This window comes from Oncorhynchus masou, chromosome 11 (assembly GCF_036934945.1).
Source record: "Oncorhynchus masou masou isolate Uvic2021 chromosome 11, UVic_Omas_1.1, whole genome shotgun sequence".
Lineage (NCBI taxonomy): Eukaryota > Metazoa > Chordata > Actinopteri > Salmoniformes > Salmonidae > Oncorhynchus > Oncorhynchus masou.
The window spans coordinates 18967189-18990001 of record NC_088222.1 but is presented as its reverse complement, the minus strand read 5'-3'; the positions used below and the strand labels follow the sequence as shown (position 1 = coordinate 18990001).

At 42.0% G+C, this 22813-nt stretch overlaps 1 protein-coding gene across 12 annotated transcripts; it reads right to left on the bottom strand.

Annotated features, from left to right (window-relative positions):
* Positions 1-63: 63 nt before the first annotated feature.
* Positions 64-22657, bottom strand: LOC135548262 (exportin-7-like). 12 transcript variants are annotated; one of them, XM_064977665.1, is made up of 31 exons: positions 22316-22376; positions 21148-21181; positions 19678-19824; positions 19219-19312; positions 19047-19128; positions 18834-18957; positions 18671-18739; positions 18435-18539; positions 18174-18339; positions 17326-17399; positions 17126-17245; positions 16830-16976; positions 16465-16637; positions 16199-16392; positions 15965-16070; positions 12188-12323; positions 10404-10477; positions 10243-10323; positions 10073-10136; positions 9839-9947; positions 9407-9602; positions 9075-9182; positions 8320-8385; positions 7870-7952; positions 7530-7744; positions 7256-7394; positions 2506-2570; positions 2322-2414; positions 2110-2208; positions 1789-1916; positions 64-1713 (listed from the first exon to the last, which is right to left on the bottom strand). In XM_064977665.1, the coding sequence occupies exons 1-31, from the start codon at positions 22345-22347 to the stop codon at positions 1620-1622; spliced, it is 3417 nt and encodes a 1138-aa protein (XP_064833737.1). In that variant the 5' UTR covers positions 22348-22376; the 3' UTR covers positions 64-1619. The 12 variants fall into 12 exon arrangements, 11 of the variants coding, with proteins under 11 accessions (XP_064833737.1, XP_064833738.1, XP_064833740.1 ...); XM_064977666.1 differs by having other exon boundaries at positions 18671-18736; XM_064977668.1 differs by having other exon boundaries at positions 18834-18918.
* Between the last annotated feature and the right edge of the window lie 156 nt (positions 22658-22813).

Below are 22813 nucleotides of genomic sequence, written 5' to 3'. Positions count from 1 at the left end.
GTCTTCACCACACACTAAAGACATGACCCATGTTGTGCAATAAAACACAGTGACAGCATGGTATACAAACCAAATAACGTTTATTTGCAGTCACAATGCTGACACTATAATATGTAGCAGACATCCACACAACTCAACCAAACTACAGATCCAACACACACTCACATCAGAGAACCAAGGTACCGATCCAACACACACACACTCACTTTAGGGAACCAAAACAATAAACCAGGAAGTCAAATCAACATTGTTAGAGATGAGCTAGTCGTCACAAACAGTTAGCAGCAACACCTGTAGAGTAGCACAAGTTGCTAATGAACTCTGAACCCACATCTCCTCTTTAATACACAGTTCTGTCTTTTTCTTACCACCCATTTCCCTGTAATACACAGCTCTCTGTTCTACCAAAGGTTGCATTCTTCTTTAGTTTCTCAATTAGAAATAAACTATCCTTCAGGGAGCTCGAAAACGAGAGCTGAACGTTCTAGAATGTCCTGGAAGGTTCTGTCTGGAGCACACCGCTCCTTTACAATACCACGAGAGGCCGCACGCACGCACACACACACACTCGGAGTCACACATACTCCAGAGATAGACTGCAGCCACGCTCCTTTCTGTTATCAGATCTGTGACCCCTACACACTAGCTAGCATGCTGAGACACTTCACTCTCCCCTAACCCAACCGACTCCCCTGAGGTTCGTGTCAGCTCCAACCAGCCTACCAGAGGGTAAAGTGGAGCATGACCTTAACCCAAACCTACTCCCATAACCCTGCCCCACACCTAACCAATTCTATTTGAACAAGCAATTATTTTCTAGGCAAAATGTCTAAAGGTGGTGTCTCGGGGGTAAAGGTGGTGTCTAGGGGCTTTGGACAGTGCATAGAGAGTAAAGGTGGTGTCTAGGGGCTAAAGGTGGTGTCTAGGGGCAGTGCCTAGGGAGTAACAGTGGTGGGTATTTACATCACTCAAATCAGAGGGCCAGAGGAAAATGTGCAAACTGGACAGTTTCTCACTCTCTTTGTCTCCACCCCATGTCTCTACCCCACAGCTCTAGTGCGCTCTACTTTCTTGCTCCCCTCATCCCCTGTAGAAAGTTTTTTCCCCACACACAGACAGACAGGTGCACTGACTCACTACACTGTAAAAAGTTCAATCACACATTTCTCATTTTGTGTTTTAAATTCAATCAATATAAACATTGTTCAAAATGTTATGAAAAAAAATGTACACTTGATTTGTTGTGTTTCTATACAAGGCAGGCAGAAGCAGAGAACTACATTTACCGGCTTCTCCCTTTTCACCTTCATCCCCCCACTCAGATTCACTCCCTCCAAAGTGTGTAGAGATATCCTCCCTCCCTCCATCCTCCACTTCCCCCTCTCCTCCCAGCAAGTAGCAGGGTGATCTCTACAGACTGGCTTTAAAATAGATCTGTATATTTATATAGGCTTCTATAAAAAGGAGGGTGGAACCACAAGGGAGAGGAAGAGGGGGGAGAGATGAGAGGAAGGGGGGTGAGAAGAGGAGTGGAGAGGAAGAGGGGGCGAGAGGAGGCGTGGAGGGAGTTGAGTTTTGGGAAGCTGCTCTGTGTGGAGCAGGTGTGCGTGTGTGGAATGTCAGCTCATCATGTCATTGGTGTTGACTCCGTATGAAGAGTTTTTCATGCTGTCATTCACCTCCCTCCGGAACACCGAGAGGTTCTGGGTGAACCTGTACAGATGAATATACACACAGTTAAAAAACACACAAAGTGAGCGCACACACAGTCAATGGAATTGTGTGTACCTGTCTCTGTTCTTGGTTAGCAGGTTGCGTTCTATCCCCTCCATCAGGTTCTCAAAGCAGAGATGCATGGCCTGCTGCTTTTCTGGAGGCTGGCTGTTCACAATGCTGTTCCTTAGGTCTGCAAAATACTACACACACAAACGCGCACAAAAAAATAATGTTCTCTGATCGGCAAAATACTGCAGGAATGGAGACACAGGACGAGGCTGGTGTGTTTGGTTTTTTTCTTTTCTTTTTTTAGCCAGGATAGTCCACTCAGCAACAATTGCCACATCTTCCAGGGAATGGTTGGATAATGGGTGTGTGGTTGTGTACTGGTACCTTCTCATTGAGCAGGATGAGGCCCAGTAGAGGTCTGGACATGGACCACTGGTTCCTGCAGTCCTCAAAGATGATGATGTTCAACACTGTGGACAGCATCTGTAGGACAAACACACAGAATGATTAGTGAGTGTGTGTGAGAGTGCGTGAGCGTGTGTGTGTGCGCGTGTGTGAGAGAGAGTGAGTTCGGTGTGTGTGTTTGGGGTGTGTACCTGTTGGATCATCTCTGGGTGTTGCTGCATGATGTGTAGGAAGCGTTCGTCTGTTGCCATAGCAACAGGTCGTTTCTTAGTGGAGCGAGACAGCTAAACAGAAACAATACATTAGCATCAATATATGTACATACATGTATAAGATGATATGAATAGATTACAGATGAACAGAGGGAGAGGTTACCTGTTTGAACAGGTAGGTGGCGATATGGTCCAGACTGGAACAACACCCAGTACACACCATAGTATCTACAACACACGTTAGTCATTTTAAAATAAATTCTAAATATAGTCTGTTTATTTATTGTCCTATCATGATGGAACAGTCCACAACCCTATACAGCCACCCGAGAGACCCATACACTAAGGAGAAGTCCTTATCTGTTTTATGGGCCTACTGTAAGTAGCCTATACGCAGCCAAAAGAGAAAGATAAATGCAGTCAGAGACCTTCTAGAGCAGCACCACCCCCTCAAGATTCTGAGCCTGCCTGGCAGGATTGGTCCTTCAAAGCCAGAGCCCCCTGATGGGTGAGCATAATATACAAAGAATTTCTCAAAGCTGCTAATGAGTACCTTGATGACCTTGTACCTAGTCGGTGAGGATTCCGGTGGGGTGCCCCCACCCAGGTCATCAAGTAAAACATTTTTTAAAATGTGTTGATCGGGGACAGAATGCAGTCGGACCATCAAATAATTGGCACATACATTACCCAATCAGACAGGGTTTTTACATGGACGATACATTGCAGATAATATAAGACAACTGCTGGAAATAATAGAATACTATGAAATATCAGGGAAACCAGGCCTGGTTTTCATAGCGGACATTGAAAAGGCTTTTGAGAAAGTACGACTGGAGTTTATATATAATTGCCCAGAATATTTCAATTTTGGAGAATCTCTTATAAAAATGGGTAAGTTATGTATAGTAACCCTAGGTGTAAAATAGTAAATAATGGCTACTTCTCAGAAATGATTAATCTGTCAAGAGAAGTAAAACAACGTTGTCCACTATCGGCATATCTATTTATTATGGCCATCGATAAGGTTATCTATTAAAATCAGATCCAACAATAATAATCAAGGGATTAGAAATCCAGGGTTTAAAAACAAAAAGGTATCATTGTACACCGATGATTCACGTTTTCTTTTAAATCCACAATTTGGATCCCTCCACAGCCTCAGAGGATCACTCCTAATAGAGGATCACTCCTAATAGAGGATCACTCCTAATAGAGGATCCCTCCTAATAGAGGATCCCTCCACAGCCTCAGAGGATCCCTCCTAATAGAGGATCCCTCCACAGCCTCAGAGGATCCCTCCACAGCCTCAGAGGATCCCTCCACAGCCTCAGAGGATCCCTCCTAATAGAGGATCCCTCCACAGCCTCAGAGGATCACTCCTAATAGAGGATCACTCCTAATAGAGGATCCCTCCACAGCCTAATAGAGGATCACTCCACAGCCTAATAGAGGATCCCTCCACAGCCTAATAGAGGATCACTCCACAGCCTAATAGAGGATCCCTCCACAGCCCAACAGAGGATCACTCCTAATAGAGGATCATTCCACAGCCTAATAGAGGATCAAGATACTCTTCTAACCTCTCTGGATTACAACCAAAGTTTGATAAGTGTACTATATTATGTATTGGGTCCCAAAAAAATACAACTTTTACATTACTGTGTAGTTTACCAATAAAATGGTCTGATGGTGATGTGTACATACTCAGTATACATATCCAAAAGAAATAAATGATCTCAGTACAATACATTTTAATAGAAAGTTAGCAAAAATAGTTAAGATCTTGCTGCCATGGAAAGGAAAATAAATCCCTGTCTATTTGTAGAATACTCACGCTGATTAACTCTTTAGTCATATCACATATTACCTATTTGCGTATGGTTTTGCCTACACCTAGCGACCTGTTTTTTAAATTATATGAGCAAAACATATTCCATTGTATTTGGAATGGCAAGCCACACAACATTAAACAGGCTTATTTATATAATGAATATGGAGGGCAAAAATGACTAAATATTAAAGCATCAAACCTCTCACTAAAGGGTGTCAGTCATACAAAAGTTAAATTCCAACTGGTTCCCTAGCAGATTAGTAAGAATGTCTCACGCCATGTTCAAGAACGGCCTTTTTCCCTTTATTCAGATTACAACCTCTCACTCAAGTTATTTGAAAATGAAATCTCCAAAACATCGCTATTGGAAGAGGCAAGCGGAAGGGGGAAGGAACTTGTCTGTCGGCCCTGCATTAAAGACCAACATTGGTTAAAGAAAATGGTGATGAATAACATTTTTTTTTTTAAGTATACCAGTTTCATTTAAGGACAAAGAAATTGCCAGCTGTGCCATACAGTTTGAAAAATAGTTAAGAGATTTGGATGTACCGATTCCATGGCACATGGTTTATGAACTGATACGCAAAACGACGCCGGATTCTAAACATTAAATTGTTCTAAATTAAAATTAGACATAATTATTGAAACCAATAGAATGTTATATACAGTACCAGTCAAAAGTCTGGACACACCTACTGATTCCAGGGTTTTTATTTATTAGTACTATTTTCTACATTGTAGAATAATAGAAGACATCAAAACTATGAAATAACACATATAGAAAGAATCATGTTGTAACCAAAGTGTTAAATCTAAATATATTTATATTTCAGATTCTTCAAAGTAGCCACCCTTTGCCTTGGAGGACAGCTGATTTTACCCAACACATAAAATTATCTATAAGGTTTCTCAGTCGAGCAGTAAATTTCAAACAAATTCAACCTCAGCAGGACAATAACCTAAAACACAAAGCCAAATCTACACCGGAGTTGCTTACCAAGATGATATTAAATGTTCCCGAATGGCCTTGTAACAGCTTTGACTTAAATCAGCTTGACAATCTAATGGCAAGGCCTGAAAATGGTTGTCTGGTAATGATCAAACAACTAAAAAGAGTTGGAAGAATTTTAAAATAATAAAAATGTGATAAGAGCTTTACACACCTGGATTGTACAGTATTAAGAGACTTACCCAGAAAGAATCACAGCTGTAATCGCTGCCAAATGTGATTCTAACAGGTATGAACTCAGGGGGTTGAATCTAATCAAGATATATCAGCATTTTACTTTTCATACATTTTTTATAGATGTCAAAGTTGAAGAAAAATTCTAACATGAATGCTGTGTGTAGATCGTTGATGAAAAATTACAATTAAATACGTTTTAATCTCACTTTGTAACAACAAAAGTCAAGGGGTGTGAACATTTTCTGAAGTCACTGTATATGTACCATTTCCCGGTGCAGTGGTATACTGTATATGTACCATTTCCCGGTGCAGTGGTATACTGTATATGTACCATTTCCCGGAGCAGTGGTATACTGTATATGTACCATTTCCCGGTGCAGTGGTATACTGTATATGTACCATTTCCCGGAGCAGTGGTATACTGTATATGTACCATTTCCCGGAGCAGTGGTATACTGTATATGTACCAGTGGTATACTGTATATGTACCATTTCCCGGTGCAGTGGTATACTGTATATGTACCATTTCCCGGTGCAGTGGCATACTGTATATGTACCATTTCCCGGTGCAGTGGTATACTGTATATGTACCATTTCCCGGTGCAGTGGTATACTGTATATGTACCATTTCCCGGTGCAGTGGTATACTGTATATGTACCATTTCCCGGTGCAGTGGCATACTGTATATGTACCATTTCCCGGTGCAGTGGTATACTGTATATGTACCATTTCCCGGTGCAGTGGTATACTGTATATGTACCATTTCCCGGTGCAGTGTGTGTATGTACAGCTGAAGTTGGAAGTTTACATACACCTAAGCCAAATACATTTAAACTTGGTATTTAACAATTCCTGACATTATATCCTAGTAAAAATTCCCATGATTTCCCCATGATGTCAAGCAAAGAGGCACTGAGTTTGAAGGTAGGCCTTGAAATACATCCACAGGTACAACTCCAATTGACTCAAGTTATGTCAATTATCTTATCAGAAGCTTCTAAAGCCATGTGATAATTTTCTGTAATTTTCTAAGCTGTTTAAAGGCACAGTTAACTTAGTGTATGTAAACTTCTGACCCACTAGAATTGTGATACAGTGAATTACAAGTCAAATAATAAAATATTGTTAATAAACAATTGTTGGAAAAATGACTTGTGTCATGCACAAAGTAGATGTCCTAACAGACAAAACTATAGTTTATTAACAAGAAATTTGTGGAGTGGTTAAAAAACAAGTTTTAATGACTCCAACCTAAGTGTATGTAAACTCCCGACTTCAACTGTATATACATTACCCATTGCAGTGGTATACTGTGAATGTATCATTTCCCGGTGCAGTGCGTGTTATGTATCATTTCCCGGTGCAGTGCGTGTTATGTATCATTTCCCGGTGCAGTGCGTGTTATGTATCATTTCCCGGTGCAGTGCGTGTTATGTATCATTTCCCGGTGCAGTGCGTGTTATGTATCATTTCCCGGTGCAGTGTGTGAATGTATCATTTCCCGGTGCAGTGCGTGAATGTATCATTTCCCGGTGCAGTGCGTGTTATGTATCATTTCCCGGTGCAGTGCGTGTTATGTATCATTTCCCGGTGCAGTGCGTGTTATTTCCCGGTGCAGTCATTTCATTTCCGGTGCAGTGTGTGAATGTATCATTTCCCGGTGCAGTGCAGTGTGTGAATGTATCATTTCCCGGTGCAGTGCGTGTTATGTATCATTTCCCGGTGCAGTGCGTGTTATGTATCATTTCCCGGTGCAGTGCGTGTTATGTATCATTTCCCGGTGCAGTGCGTGTATGTATCATTTCCCGGTGCAGTGCGTGTATGTATCATTTCCCGGTGCAGTGCGTGTATGTATCATTTCCCGGTGCAGTGCGTGTATGTATATACATTACCCAGTGCAGTGAGTCCCTCGGAGATAGATGACAGTATGTACATGACGACATGCGGCTCTAGAGAAGCAATGAAGTTCATGTGATCCTGAGTCAACACCTCCAACAGACTGTAGAACGACTGGCTCAACTTGGGATAGTCCTGGAGTGAGGAGGGAGAAATAGAAGGGGGAGGGAGAAAGAAGGAGATTAAGTGTGCTGAAACTGCCATTGTCAGATATATTTAGCATGTTCAGGGAAGTACTTCACTGTGAGGGATGGAGAGGAGTGTGTGTACCAGCAGGTCGCTGTGTGGTATGGACAGCAGCAGTTTGATGAAGGTCTGTAGCGCGTTGTCCAGTGCGTCATCTCCATAGAGACGGAACACCCCGAAGTTGACATAGTTCCCAGAGAGCACAGCCTTGAGCATGGAGAAACACACACTGACACCCTTCAGCTTCACACTGTACATCTGGTCCTTAGGCACCTCCCCAATGGTCAGGATACGGTTACCTGGAGAAGGGGAGAGGGAGAACCAAGGAAATTAATATATTTAAAAAATATTTGGCTGACAAACCAATTACAATTCTCCAATGAGTGCACAGCAACTGTGGCAATAGGACACTTGAGTGTAGTACCATAGGTGGTGATCATCTTGCTGGTTTCTCTGAACAGCAGGATTCCGTTGGGTGATGACACGTCAAATTGTAACCTCTGTGACCTGGAAACACAGACACAGAGTTAAGGATTCATATTTTCCTCAAATTTACCAATTTTCCATCCTGATAAAATTGCAAGCCTTTCTCAGGTATCCCGAGATCCGTCCAACCAGAAATGCTATCTAAAAGCATTTAATACCCGCAAGTGTGGAACGGCTATAATTCTATCACTATAAATTGAGAAACACTTGCAGGTATCTAACGGTTTCTTGTTGTATTTGTTGTAATGGAATCAACTCAAAGTTCTCTCCAAGTCGTCACACTATTTTGTTTATGTAACCTATAGTTAACGTAGGCCGAAGAAAAATTGTTTGCTTGACTAGTAAAATGAGGTTATTATAGCTAGTGAAAATGACAGGGTCGTTTTACCGTTGACTGAAAGATGACACCCAGCTTGTTGGCTCTCTCCTCTCCCCTTGCAGAGCAGCTGTCTGGCTATCAGGGGAATTTGGAAAGATTATGGCTGTTTTTACTATGAAAACTCACTTATGTGGTGACTGTTTGTTTAGCGCAGCATTGGAGATTTTCCTTGTGACAGACAAGCAAACGGTGTAGAATCCGCACCATGGACAGCTGCCGATCAATTTCATGTGAATCTGACCTTCTAGTCAAGCCAGTGCCCTTGCTTTTGTTAGTGTAACAACTTGGAACAATATTGCGAATGTCAATTTTCTTGAGCAATTTTGCAGACACAATGTATTAGGTGTTTTGTTAGCAGTGAGCAGCCGTAGTTTATATTTTGGATCCTCTGTTGGGCAACACAGCTGAAGTTTGGGAAGTAATTTGAATGAACAAACTGAAGAGGAGAAACCTGGGACGGAAATGACTGCGTGGAGAAGTCGTGTGTAGCAGTGTAAATAATAGAAGCCATGTAGACGTTTTCTATTGGGGACTAGCCTAAATAATGCAGCTTTCTAGCATTGCATGTTTTCTGTTTTTGCATTAGTGCGGTATAGAAATGTTATATTATTGTTTGAGATACTTAAAAAAAAAAAATGTATCTTGGTAATCAGGAAGGCACTTGGTTCAGGAAATTGGTGTTAATCCCTACAAAGGGTTAGAAGTCAGGGGTTAGAGGTCGAGGGAGAAGCTTCAGGGTTCTGACTGTATGCATGTTTATGTACCTGTTGTGGACTAGCTCGGCCATGAGCTTTAGGACAGGAGTGGTGCATGCTGGTACGTGGTACCAGAGCTCTATGGCTCTCTGCAGGATGGGCATGTAGGCTGGGTAGCTGGGGGAGGGGTTAAGAACAACACTGTGCACCAATGAGACTTCAAGTGAAGGACAACACTACTTGCAATTCACAACTCTACAGTGATTTCCTATTCTATGACACAGTCATATCTCTTCTACACAACAATTTCTATCTGAACGTTCTTTAACCTTTCAATCTCCTAAGCAGGCCCCTGGTCCGTAAAGGTCAGGGGTCAGAGATCAGGGGTCAGAAAAGGATACATCCAGTCGAAGAGCATCATAAAGCTGGTCTTGGCGTTGAAGGCAAAGGCGATACCTCTCAGGTCTCTGACCAGTCCTACCAACGTCCTCTTCGCCTCCTGCTCGTTGAATGTGTTGGTGCTGAACATCTGAGCCACTGCTTCAAACGCCGCCGTTAGGGGAAGCATGAATTGTTCAAACTGGTCCTCATCCTCACCTACACACACAAGATGAAAACAAGGTTAAAGTAGGGCTGGGACGATACCAGTATCATGGCAAGGGTTACAACACACAAAGTGGATTTCATTTCTTTAGGAAAACAGCCCTAATGTTGGAAACAAACATCATTATCTTGTCATCCAGAGTCACATTGATACATTTTTCCAAGCTATAGCACACAATATTTTACATACAACAAGTTTTTAAAGGACCAACGAGTGTGTGTGTGTCTACCTAGGTCGACCATCAGCAGGCGTCCCAGTGCGGTGTAGAACGTGGTGCGACACCTCATGTCGCTGAGGTTTGATTGGTTGTTCACGCCCAGGAAGGAGAAGTGCTCGCTCTGACATAATTGGAGAAAGGATAAGGGCATTATGGGAAAAGAACTGGATGTGAAAAAGCATACATTGAGATTCAGGAGGTTAGTGTTAGTGGTCAGGGTGAGAGATCAAAGGTCAGGGTACTTACTGTGTGGTTGTTCAGCATGAACTGAACAGCGCTGAGTTTCACCAACTTCCTCACACTGCTGTACGTACACACACACACCGTCAAAGAGACAACACAGGAGCTGGAATATAACAGAATACCAAATACACCCCCCCGCCTTCTCTCTCTCACACACACGCGCAAAAGGATATCCTATAGAGAGGTCATTGAGTAACTGAAGTGTCTTGGAAGTGATTGGTTCACACTGGCCCCAGTACTTCAGGTTGGTGATGCTGCAATCACAAATGGTATTAATCAGTGGTTAGTTCATAGAACCAGCAGTAGTACTAACACAGGAAGTGTTGAAACTCACATTTTTCCAATGAAGACGCTGAGTACCATGGTCTCATCATTCAGCCCCAGAACCTCTGACAGCCGCCGGTACAGCTGTGACACACACAGACACACGCCATTAACCATTGGAAGATCCCCTGGAGAGAGAGCAACTACACAGTAGGACAACTATGATATAATCACAAACAGTAACAGCTGCCAGCAGCGTAGCACTAGTCATCTCCACAGGGTTAAAGACAAACACACACCAATCAGCTCTGCTCTCATCTCCCGAACGTGGCTGTACATTCCGCCAAAACCTGAGCTCTGAGGTAAAGTAGTGTGTGAGGAAGAGAGTGAGTGAGATCAAGAGAGTCTGTGTGATAGTGTTAAGTTGAGCAGAGCTGAGGATGGTTGTCCTTAGTATCGGGGGGTTAGGGTAGCGGGTGTCAGAGGGATGTGTATCTCCTGCAGGTCTGGGGTGTTATTTATTCTGACACCTCAGACTCATACGGTCCATCTCACACATACACAACCTGAAATGAGACATTCCAGAACCTTTATCATATGAATTAAACTCCTCCCACCTACAAACCTCATAATAACTATTCTAGAACTCCTCCCGCCTCCACACCACTTTATATTAATTATTCTAGAACTCCTCCCGCCCCCACTCCACTTTATATTAATTATTCTAGTACTCCCCTGCCTCCACCCCACATTAATTATTTTTGTTCTCCCCTGCCTCCACCCCACTTTATATTAATTATTCTAGTACTACCCTGCCTCCACCCCACATTAATTATTCTCGTACTCCCCTGCCTCCACCCCACTTCCATGGAGAATTCTCTGGTTAGCGATGATTCCGCCTACATTATTCACCATGTTAACAGTAAAACTGACCATGTCACTAAGAAGGGATAGGGGAGGATAACTTTAAGACCAAACCAAACAGACACGTTGGGGGAGGGCTGCTCTCGACTGTCACCACTTATCTGGGCTGTTCACATTTCGCAGCCTCTGCCCAGCACAAAGAAAGCACACTCAGTCAGTCAGTCAGTCCAAGGCTGTGTGTCAGCACTAACACACCCACAGACAGAAGAGCTACTAGTTAAAATATAACATAACTCCCACTAGTTACAGGCAAAGAACAGAATGGAGAGAGATGGAGTCAGTCATGAGAGGAAGGAAGAGAGCATAGCCTTGCTATTGAGAAAGGCCGCCGTAGGCAGACCTGGCTCTCAAGAGAAGATAGGCTTTGTGCACACTGCCCACAAAATGAGGTGGAAACTGAGCTGCACTTCCTAACCTCCTGCCAAATGTATGACCATATTAGAGAAACATATTTCCCTCAGATTACACAGACCCACAAAGAATTTGAAAAAAATCAAACACCATGGTAAATACAACCTATATTTATGTTAATTTATTTTCTCTTTTGTACTTTAACTATTTGCACATCATTACAACACTACATAGCCATAATATGACATTTGAAATGTCTCTTAACTTTGGGAGTGTAATGTTTACTGTTAATTTTGTATTGTTTATTTAATTTTTGTTTATTATCTATTTCACTTGCTTTGGCAATGTAAACATATTTTTCTCATGCCAATAAAGCCCTTTGAATTGAGATATTAACAGAGTTAGTCTTGCTAAGAGAGGAATAGAGTGAGAGAAAGAGAGACAGTCATGCTTAGAGAGGAACGGATAGAGATAGCTGTGGATCTAAACAAGACAGTATGACATGTGGACTCATCAACATTAAATCATGTTGGAGGTCTGAAACATAACTCTCTCTGTGTGTGTGGTAAAAGTATTTACCTTGGAGGACTTTTGCACCTGGTCTCCGATGTAAATTTTCCTGAACTGTTCAAAGAAGCTGAGCATGGCCAACTCCAACCGCTCGTTACCCGCCTGGGCCAGCCGCGAATCTGTTAGGTTCATCAACTGGAGCACTCTGACACACACACACACGATTGACTCAGCAGTAGCATTATAACATTTCATGGATGTTAAAATCACCTATAAATTCAAATTTTGTAAATGAGAGGCATTTTTTCAAGATTGTGTACAACACTTATACTTGAAATGTCTGTAAAAGGGATGTCAAAAACCTTTAGAGCTTTCCAACAAGTATTTCTTTATATTCCATTGGAAGTCAGGTTGGATGATAATTTGGCCAATATTAAGTGTGGTTGGCATTGATTATGTACTGTGGCATGCCCAGCAGGAGATGGAGAGTGACAGAACCTGTGAGGGTGACCTCAGGTTACTTAGACGTTAGAGTGTAGCTAGGTCATAGACTATTAATAAGAAGCGTTGGTTGAGGGACATAGCACAGTTCCACACACATTTCATTTTGAAGTTGATTCCTGAGCTGGTGTACAAAGACCACCATCTCACATTCAATTCCCAGCCACCATAAATGATCACATAAAGCAAGTTACACCATCCTAAGGAGCCTCGTTTGCCATAAATGGCTTATGTCCTTATAGGCATCTCGTGATTACTGCAGTTTCTCAGACCAATGCATGAGTTAAGTAGCCCTATATTTCTGTTATTACGGTCCTCTCCCCCTGTTAGAAGTGCACCTGCGAAGAAGTTTTAGTCTCTGTTGGACCGGGCCAGAGTGTAATACAGCGATGATATTGTGAAGTAAACTGCTAAACTGGAACCTAGTTGTGTCATTTGGAGATCACATTGGTTTCAGAAGATGGCTAATAAATGAGAGTTGGAAAAATGTACTTGGAATCTGGACACAGGTTACCAATCTGGACAAGAAAAAGCAAGCACTTACAGTGGTATTATTGCTCGATGGAAGAGCAAGACATACAGCACTGGAAATATTCGTGGTGGATTTGACCCAGGATGACGGAATGGGAACTTTGATCAGAACACTGGATTCTGTGTTTCTTAAAGAGCAAAAAAAAAAAAAAAAAACTGTGCCTACGTGGCGTATTTGAACGGAGACATTTCAGTTGCAATGGCGGGCTACGTAATTGATTTTGAACATGGGTACTAGAGGTCGACCGATTTATCGGCACAGCCGATAAAGTTTTCATAACAAATGGGTAAATCGGCCCTTTTTGGATGCCGATTACATTGGAATCCAGGAGGAAACTGCGTAGCAGGCTGACCACCTGTTACGCGAGTGCAGTGTCAAAAGGACCTTGTGGCTGCAAGGAGCCATGGTAAGTTGCTAGCTAGCATTAAACTTATCTTCACATAATTACAAGTTAACCTAGTAATATCAACAACCATGTGTAGTTACCTAGCTTTTCCTGCGTTGCATAAAATCAATACGGTGCCTGTTAATTGATCATGGAATTACAGCCTACTTCAACAAACGGGTGATGATTTCACAAAAGCGCATTCGCGAAAAAAAGCACAATCGTTGCACAAATGTACCTAACCATAAACATCAATGCCTTTCTTAAAATCAATACACAGAAGTATATATTTTTTTACCTGCATATTTAGTTCAAATAAATGCATGTTAGCAGGCAATATTAACTAGGTAAATTGTGTCACTTCTCCTGCGTTCAGTGCAAGCAGAGTCAGGGTTTATGCAGCGGTTTGGGCCGTCTGGCTCGTTGCAAACTGTTTGAAGACCATTTCTTCCTAACAAAGACCGCAATTCATTTGCCAGAATTTTACATAATTATGACATAACATTGAAGGTTGTGCAATGTAACAGCAATATTTAGACTTATGGTCGCCACCCGTTCTATAAAATACAGAACAGTTCCGTATTTCACTGAAAGCATAAACGTTTCGTCATATTAATGACCAAAGACTCGTATTTCTGTGTGTTTATTATAATCAAGTATATGATTTGATATTTGATAGAGCAGTCTGGCTGAGCAGTGGTAGGCTCGAAAGCATTCATTCAAACAGTACTTTACTGCGTTTGCCAGCAGCTCTTAACAATGCTTGATTCACAGTGCTGTGACTTCAAGCCTATCAACTCCCGAGATTAGGCTGGTAATACTAAAGTGCCAATAAGAACATCCAATAGTCAAAGGTATATGAAATACAAACTGTATAGAGAGAAATAGTTATTATAAGAATTATAACTACAACCTAAAACTTCTTAACTGGGAATATTGAATACTCGTGTTAAAGGGAACCACCAGCTTTCATATGTTCTCAGGTTCTGAGTAAGGATCTTAAACGCTTTTTTTTTTACATGGCACATCTTGCACTTTTACTTTCTTCTCCAACACTGTTTTAGCATTATTTAAACCAAATTTAACATGTTAGATTATTTATTTATTATATTAAATTAAAATAAGTGTTACTTATTCATTCAGTATTGTTGTAAATGTCATTACCACAAATAAATAAAATGTAAAAAATAAAATGTAAAAAATAAAAGGATTGGCTTTTTCTGGTCCTCCAATAATAGGTATCGGTACCGGCGTAGAAAAATCATAATCGGTCGACCTCTAATCAGCATTTGTGGGTTCGATTATAAGCTCAAAATGGCCAGAAACAAATAACTTTCTTCTGAAACCTGAAAGGCCGCTCAGCAAGGAAGAAGCCACTGCTCCAAAACCACCATAAAAAAAAATCCAGACTACGGTTGTCAACTGCACATGCGGACAAAGATCGTACTTTTTGTAGAAATGTCCCCTGGTCTGATGAAAGAAAAATAGAACTGTTTGGCCATAATGACCATCGTAATGTTTGGAGGAAAAGGGGGAGGCTTGCAAGCCGAAGAAAACCATCCCAACCGTGAAGCACAGTGGTGGCAGCATCATGTTGTGGGGGTGCTTTGCTGCAGGAGGGACTGGTGCACTTCACAAAATAGATGGCATCATGAGGGGTGAAAATTATGTGGATGCAACATCTCAAGAAATCAGTCAGGAAGTTAAAGCTTGGTTGCAAATGGAGGCTCACAAACCTGACTCTGTTACACCAGCTCTGTCAGGAGTAATGGGCCAACATTCACCCAACTTATTGGGGAAGCTTGTGGAAGGCTACCCAAAACATTTGACCCAAGTTAAACATTTTAAAGGCAATGCTACCAAATAGGAATTGAGTGTATGTAAACTTCTGACCCACTAGGAATGTGATGAAAGAAATAAAAGCTTAAATAAATCACTCTACTATTACTCTGACATTTCACATTCTTAAAATGAAGTGGTGATCCTAACTGACCTAAGACTGGGAATTTTTACTAGGATTAAATGTCAGGAATTGTGAAAAACTGAGTTTAAATGTGTTTGGCTATGGTGTATGTAAACTTCTGACTTCAACTGTAATATAAACAATGTATTTAATTTATTTTTTGCAAACATTTCTAAAAAACTGTTTTCACTTTGTCATTATGGGGTATTGTGTGTATAATTATCTCATCAATGTAATACATTATAACCTTATTCTAAAATGTAACAAAATGTGGAAAAGTGAAGTGGTCTGAATCCTTTCCAAATGTCCTGTATGGGAGACATTAGAGATGTGGAAAAACACACTTGTGCTTTGTTATACCTAGGGTATGGGTATCTCAAAAACTAAAGCCCTTTTTGAGGATTGGTCACTAGCCTAATGGGTAGTGGTATTGGTTAGGGTGAGGTTACTTGTGTGTGGACTTACCGACAGACTAGTTCTCCGTCCATGGCGTCTTGTTCATCTGTAGAGGCGAAGGACACTCTTCCTCCAATGACCGCCCCGATTATATACACCAACCATGTTAACCTCCCTATAGATATAGAAATATAATTATATAAACCAACTATAACAACCTCCCTGGTAACAAAAACACGTGTTGTTAAAAGCTATATTTTGCCGTACTTCATTGATTGGTAATTGAGAGGGAAAGAGACGTACCCTCCTGGACAGTGATGTCGATGGTACTAGAGTTGGTAGACTGCAGTAGTTCCTGGTAGGTCTGTGCTGATTGGTCGAAGAGCTGGACCAATAGGGCACAGGTCTTCTCGTATTCACAGCGACCGATGGTGGAGAGCTGGTCTAACTGCTGCTGGACTAACCCTGCGTCATCTAGAGGGTCCTCTAACCCATCCCTTCACAGACGTGAAAATTATTTCAACGTTTCATAATTGATCTGTGAGAGTGTGTGTGTCTGTGTGTGTTACCTGAGTATGATGCAGACCGACTCGAGGCGTGAGGTGATGTAGGCCTTGGTGACTTCAGGTGTGTATGTCTCTAGCAGGTGAGGCTCGGTGGCTTTAACGTAAGGGACAGACGCTGCCAGGCGCTGCCACAGGCTCAACAGGTAGTGGACAGAGTTAGGGGCAAACTCCCAGTGCTGCAACACACATAATATAAAAGTTCTCAGTAAGGAGAACAAGGTTTTCGGCAGAACGTTAACATCTAACAAGATCATTGAGAGGTATAGAAGGGCAGATTTAAGAAGGACTATTTATGAAATGTCTGTTTACCAAGACACACACCAATCTGCCTTCAGGGTCTTACACACACAGACAGACACACATCGTACCTGTAGACTGGTGACAGTGAAATTGGCTATAAGCCTGATGACTTCTGGGTAGTTTTCTACTTTGACCAGCTCTCCCAGCTGGTAGTTACTTTTCAGTCGCGCCAACAGACGACAAAACTCATGGTAGTTGTTAGGGTCTGAGAGGCTCTGGAACACAAAGACAGCATTGTTAGTTACTTGTAGCATAAAACGTGTTCCCATATAAAATATGATTTCACCCAAAATAAAGGGGGGACCAAATTTGAAGGGATAACAGAATTTAAGAGTCTTGTAACATGTAATAGTGTGTGTGTAACCTGTGGGTTCTCTAGTATCCTCTTAACTCCATCCACCAGGTGAGAGAGGAACTTGGCTCGCTCTGCGTTATTGAACAGAGACCTCCTCACTGATGCTATCTGGACTAGACACGACAACACCTACACACACAGAGCATTTAAACACTACACCCATCCTGTACTGAAGTGAACATACAAGCCACACACTCAGCTTTACTCACCAACGGGGAGAGGGAGGGAGGGATGGAATGATACAAATCAAAAAAGAGCTGGAGAGTAGAGGAATCCAAAAACGCTGAGAGAAAGAGGGAGACAGATTAGGTTAGTATACAGTAATACGTAGTCTTGGGATTAGTTACTTGAAAAAGAAACACATTTCTAGTTACTTTACAATATTACTTTGTTTGGAAAGTAATGTGTTCTACTACTAGTTACTTTCATGAAAAAAAACTCTCACCAGTTGTTTGAATATCGGAGGGAGCAAAGAGAACCAGGTGGGCTCTACCAAAGACAGGCTACTTATTAACTCAGGTTTGATCACTCGAGTCAACTTTCATCTGTGGCGATGCTTTCCTGTGCTAGTCTACAAGTGCTGCACTATCATATGAGCTGCTTAATTAGCCATATGTACTGTAAGCCAAACATCTGTACAGATTTCCTATCTTTTCATTCAAAATCTTTCTCTTGAGCCACCAGTTCTGGTTATAGACCGCACGTACACTGACAGATGTATCGAGGGCACACTCGCCACTAGATGGGAAAACCTTCTATAGGCTTTGCTATCCCAGAACTGATAAATGGCAAAGATCAGATGTGCTCCCTCAATACTTTACTACATTTCTTCAGCCTTTCTCCGTTCGCTCGAGAATTAAATGAGGAAACAAGTCGAGATCAGATCATGGAAAACACGCAGCGGGTAGAGATATGACTCTGAAAACAACGCTTGCGATTTGAAAAAGTAACATGTTACTTTACTCTGCTACTCATAAAAGGAATCTGATTACGTAACGCATTACCCCCAACACCAGTAATAGGTGACGCAGTACTGATATTTTACAGAATGTGTTACCTGATCTCCAGGAAGTGGGGATCTGAACAGTGCAGAGGTCATCAGAGGACTCGTCTGTAGACGTTCCGATGAAGTCATAGTTCAGACAGTTGTGACTGAGCTTCAGTAGCTGCATCAGTAGACCATGCTGACTCTCATCATTCAGGTTGAGGTTCTTACCCGACGCCTAGACACACACACATTAAGTTCACAAGAACGACTGGAAATGGATGCCAATAGGTATGTCAACACATTAATACAATCCCTCTCACACACACAAACCTGTTTGAGGAGATTGCAAGACAGGGTGAATATGTCAAACAGGGACGAGTCTCTGAACGATGACGCAATCTTTCTGTGTTTGGTCAGAGGATGGCTGGTATCTGCCTGTACACACAACATCAAACACATATTTAACACACACAACAACACAACCACCACTTCAGATTAGAGGGGAGAAGGGGAAGTAAGAGGAGAGGAGGGAGATGTGGAGGAAAGAGGGAGGAGAGGTAGAGTACCTGGTTGATCTCATTGGTCAGTTGGGATAGGATGGTGACTCCTATGATGCAATGTTCTACACTGTCCTGCTGACAGACAGACAAAGAAAGGTAGATTTGATCAGTCCACTACCTACTTCAAGAAAACAAATTATATTGGCTACACACACACACACGTTTGTACCTGTAGGAAGCGTGTGACGTCTGCGATGACGTTTCTGAAGACATAGTCTTCTTTCTGACAGTCGAACCAGCCAAGCTTGGTAATCCTGAAACACACACACACAAAAACACATAGCTTGATGATCCTGGAGGAGACAAAAACAAGGGAGAGAATCACTCACATGGAGGAGAGAGGGATGAAGAGAGGAGGAGAGAGTAGCGGAGATAGGTTTACCTGGAGTACAGCTGGATCAGAGCCTGGGTAACAAACTCTGCCAACTTCGGCCGCGTCGCCAGATAGTTCAGTACATAGTTCCCTGCATGCACACACACACACACACGAGCCTTATGGACTAACTTGTACAGCATGAATATAGACTGGTGGGATGTGTGTGAGTGAGTCTTACGGATATCGATGCGCTGCTCCAAGGGAAGAGGGTTGTTGGTGCGCGAAACAAGTTTAGACAGACAGGTAGCTGCAAGAAGTTGAGAGTAGGAAGACTGGAGAGAGAGAGAGAGAAAGAGAGGAAGATGGGAATACAAGCATAGACAGAGATAGAGACAACACATTAGCTGAGCTAAAAAAGCAAGTCATACAGTAAACATTGTCAGTCATTTTTACATTTTAATCAATTAGCAGATGCTCTTATCCAGAGCTACTTACAGGAGCAGTTAGGGTTAAGTGCCTTGCTCTAGGGCACATCAAACGATTTTTCACCTAGTCGGCTCAGAGATTCGAACCAGCGACCTTTCGGTTAATGGCCCAAAGCTTTCAACTGCTAGGCTTCCCGCCACCCTTTTTTATCAGGTAATATGGTAAAGATCAACAGCTTATTGATATGTCAGTGTGTGTGTGTACTACTCACGCTGCCTCTCTCCAGTAGTAGCTGACACTTGCTGAGACAGTCGGGGCTGTTAGTGAACTCCACCAGAGCTTTCTCTGCTTGCAACCTCACCCCAGTCTCTGTTGTCTCGTACAGCTGCTTACACAGGATCTCTAGCTGGGCTAGGCTCTACTCACACATACAGGAGAGAGAGACCTAAGTGAGTAGAGCAGCAAAAAACATCCCTCATCAACAGCCAAGATACAGGTGTAGACAGTTGTATTGGGCTGTGAGCAATTAGTATGGCACAACGTTCTAGAGCGTTCAGACAGAAATAAGACTATAGCCTATTTTGTAAAATAGACATGCCTCATGCAATTTTTTTTTAAAGACAAGAAAGTTTACCAAAATAAACATTCAGTAGCACCCTATTGAACATGACCCTTGTTAGATAGAAACACCGGGGCTAAACACCTGCCAGACAAAGACAGACGTAGTGGCTATAGGGCAGTGGAGGCTGTATGGAAACCAAGTGTTTCATACCATTCCATTGACTCAATTCAGTCATTATTATGATCCGCCCTCCCCTAGGCAGCCTTTACAGCTTTAGGGAGTGGGTGGGACCGGAAACCACACAGATAGTTAACTTACCCCAATACACAATACTAACATAATAAGGTTTAACTAACTCACAAACTAAATCCATCCAGCTAACGGACACTAAATCCACCAGTAACAATGCAGCAGACTATTCACCTGAGCTAGCATTACTAACACCATTGTTGTAAAGAACTACATAACCACTCATGCATGCACATCTCAGCTAGCCTGACCAACATCATATTGTTTAAAGGACAAGTCAGCAGAATCCCGGAGCCAGTCTGATGCTAGCTACTGATATAGTACAGGATGTACTAGTCTAGGGAGGGCGTTTGATGGCATATGGCTAGGGAGAAGAGGACTGCTAGACATAGATAAGAGCTCAATACCCCAACACTGCTGCTGCTGAGACTGACTCAGTGTGCTCCACACACACACACCTACTAATATTACTACTACAACAGTCCTGGTGCTGTGCAGTACACCTGACTAAGGATTTGGGTGGGCTAGCTAGCTAGATCATCATGTCATGCTGATGGTTCCTGAGAACATTGGCAAGAAGGAATTTTCTGAGCAGACCAGCACAGAATTTGTGTGTCTGGAGCCTGTTGTGTGTCCCGTACTGTCCATGATGACTTTGCAATAACAGACAGTTACGTCATACGGTCACGCACCCTGACCAGGAAGCGCTGCCTCAGTGAGCGTACATCTGTAGTTATTATTAATAAACTAAATATCTAAACTGGCTCTCTCATCACCAGCCTGCTGAGCTAACGTAAAAAAAAAAAAAAAATACTGACACCAAGCATCTCTAAAATAATGTATATAATGCACAGAATTAGCCACCTGGGTGGGGTGAAGGTTTCATTTAATCAACTTAGCAAAATAACAATTAGCCAGCTACCTACTCACATCAGCAGACGCCGACACTTTCAGTGCCAAGTTGCTATAAACACAAACAGTAACGTTAGTTACAGAAAGCTTGAGGCAGATATAGTTACTGTTAATCTATCGTCTGCTTGATATGACAGTTAGCTGCAAGTGCTAGCTAGTTAACAGTAGCTAGCTAATGTCAGTCAGTTGTACAAAAATGTGCACACGTGACAGCCAGCATCCCAGCTAAGCTATCTTACTTTAGCACATTGGCTGGAAATACGAAGCTAGTTGTTTGGCAAAGTTAATTGTCAGCTGATTAGCTAGCTAATGGTAGCTATATTCTCAGATAGAATGACACCTAGTTATAAATGTGTTATGCTCCATGCCAGATAACGTTATCTAGTTAACGTGCTAGGTGTGTCCGTTTCGGAGTGGCACATTATTGTTTTCGTTGCAAAATATGCACGGTGGTGTATAATAACGACAACACCGTCCACGAGCCAGGTTCCAAGCTAACGACATGTCAGCTCACACAAAAAACTAAGAGGGTCGCGCGGGAGAATGTCGTGCTGCTATACCTGTAAGCTAGCAAGAGCTAACCTGGCGTGGTAAATTACAAATAGCGGTGCATTTGAAAGGTCTGATCAAGCAAGCAAAGCATAATCAATAATTACATTTGACATTAGACCGGATTTCGTTCAGGACGCGAAGGATGAAGTATGAGAGTTGCTAACCAATTAATTAGTGCTAGCTAGTTAGCTACTGTCAACTAACTGGCTTGCATTTTCCCCATCCTCTCCAAGCTAACAGATAGGCCGACAAAAGTGAACATATATGTTAAAGGTGTTCTTTACATCGTATAAAATGCATGAGATAAAACATAATGACAATGTGGATAGCTGCTACAATCAATACATTCGCCCAGTAGAAACAGTCCTAGCTAGTTAACAGTTGGCCACGTTTCATAAACACCAATGTTTTGTTTTCGGTCCGCATCTTTAAACGGCGAAAGCTACACGATGACAGGCCACAAGTCAACACTGCAGCTCGCATCCTAGCTACACATATCGCACATAACCTGTACCATGACCACTTTATGGATGCCTCACTCTCTATATATTAAATAACGCATCGAAATATATATTACAGCTCATTCAAAGGCTTATTGAGGATTGATATATTACAAAAACATAGCTGTGGTTACCTGCACATGATCCGCCATTTTGCTCCATTCATGCTCCTCTCTCACTCCCATTGAACTATCTCACTCCCCCTGACAAAGTGAATGAGCGCAGATTTTCACATTCAGAAAGCATTTACGCTCGCGCAATCGCTGAAAATCCCTTTAGAACCCCGTTCAACTTCACATAATAAAAAGTGCGTAAAATAAAATACCTCTCATATAATCAAATCCGCTCTTTGTTTACATGGCTCTTAAAGGAAAACTGCTTAATTGTGCTAGTTTCTGTTCTGGAATGGGTTTAATAACAGATTATCCATTATATTGACCAGATACTCAAGGGGCCGCTCTAACAATGTAAATAAATGTATTAACAAATGGATAGCAGTCGGGACCATTCTAGTCATTGAGAGGGCAGATAGTAATGTGAACAACCTGCACTCGGATATAAAGTGTTTTTTTTTTAATCAAAGTTGCCAGGATGTCACGTGTCCTACTTATATAAGTACTCTCATAACAACC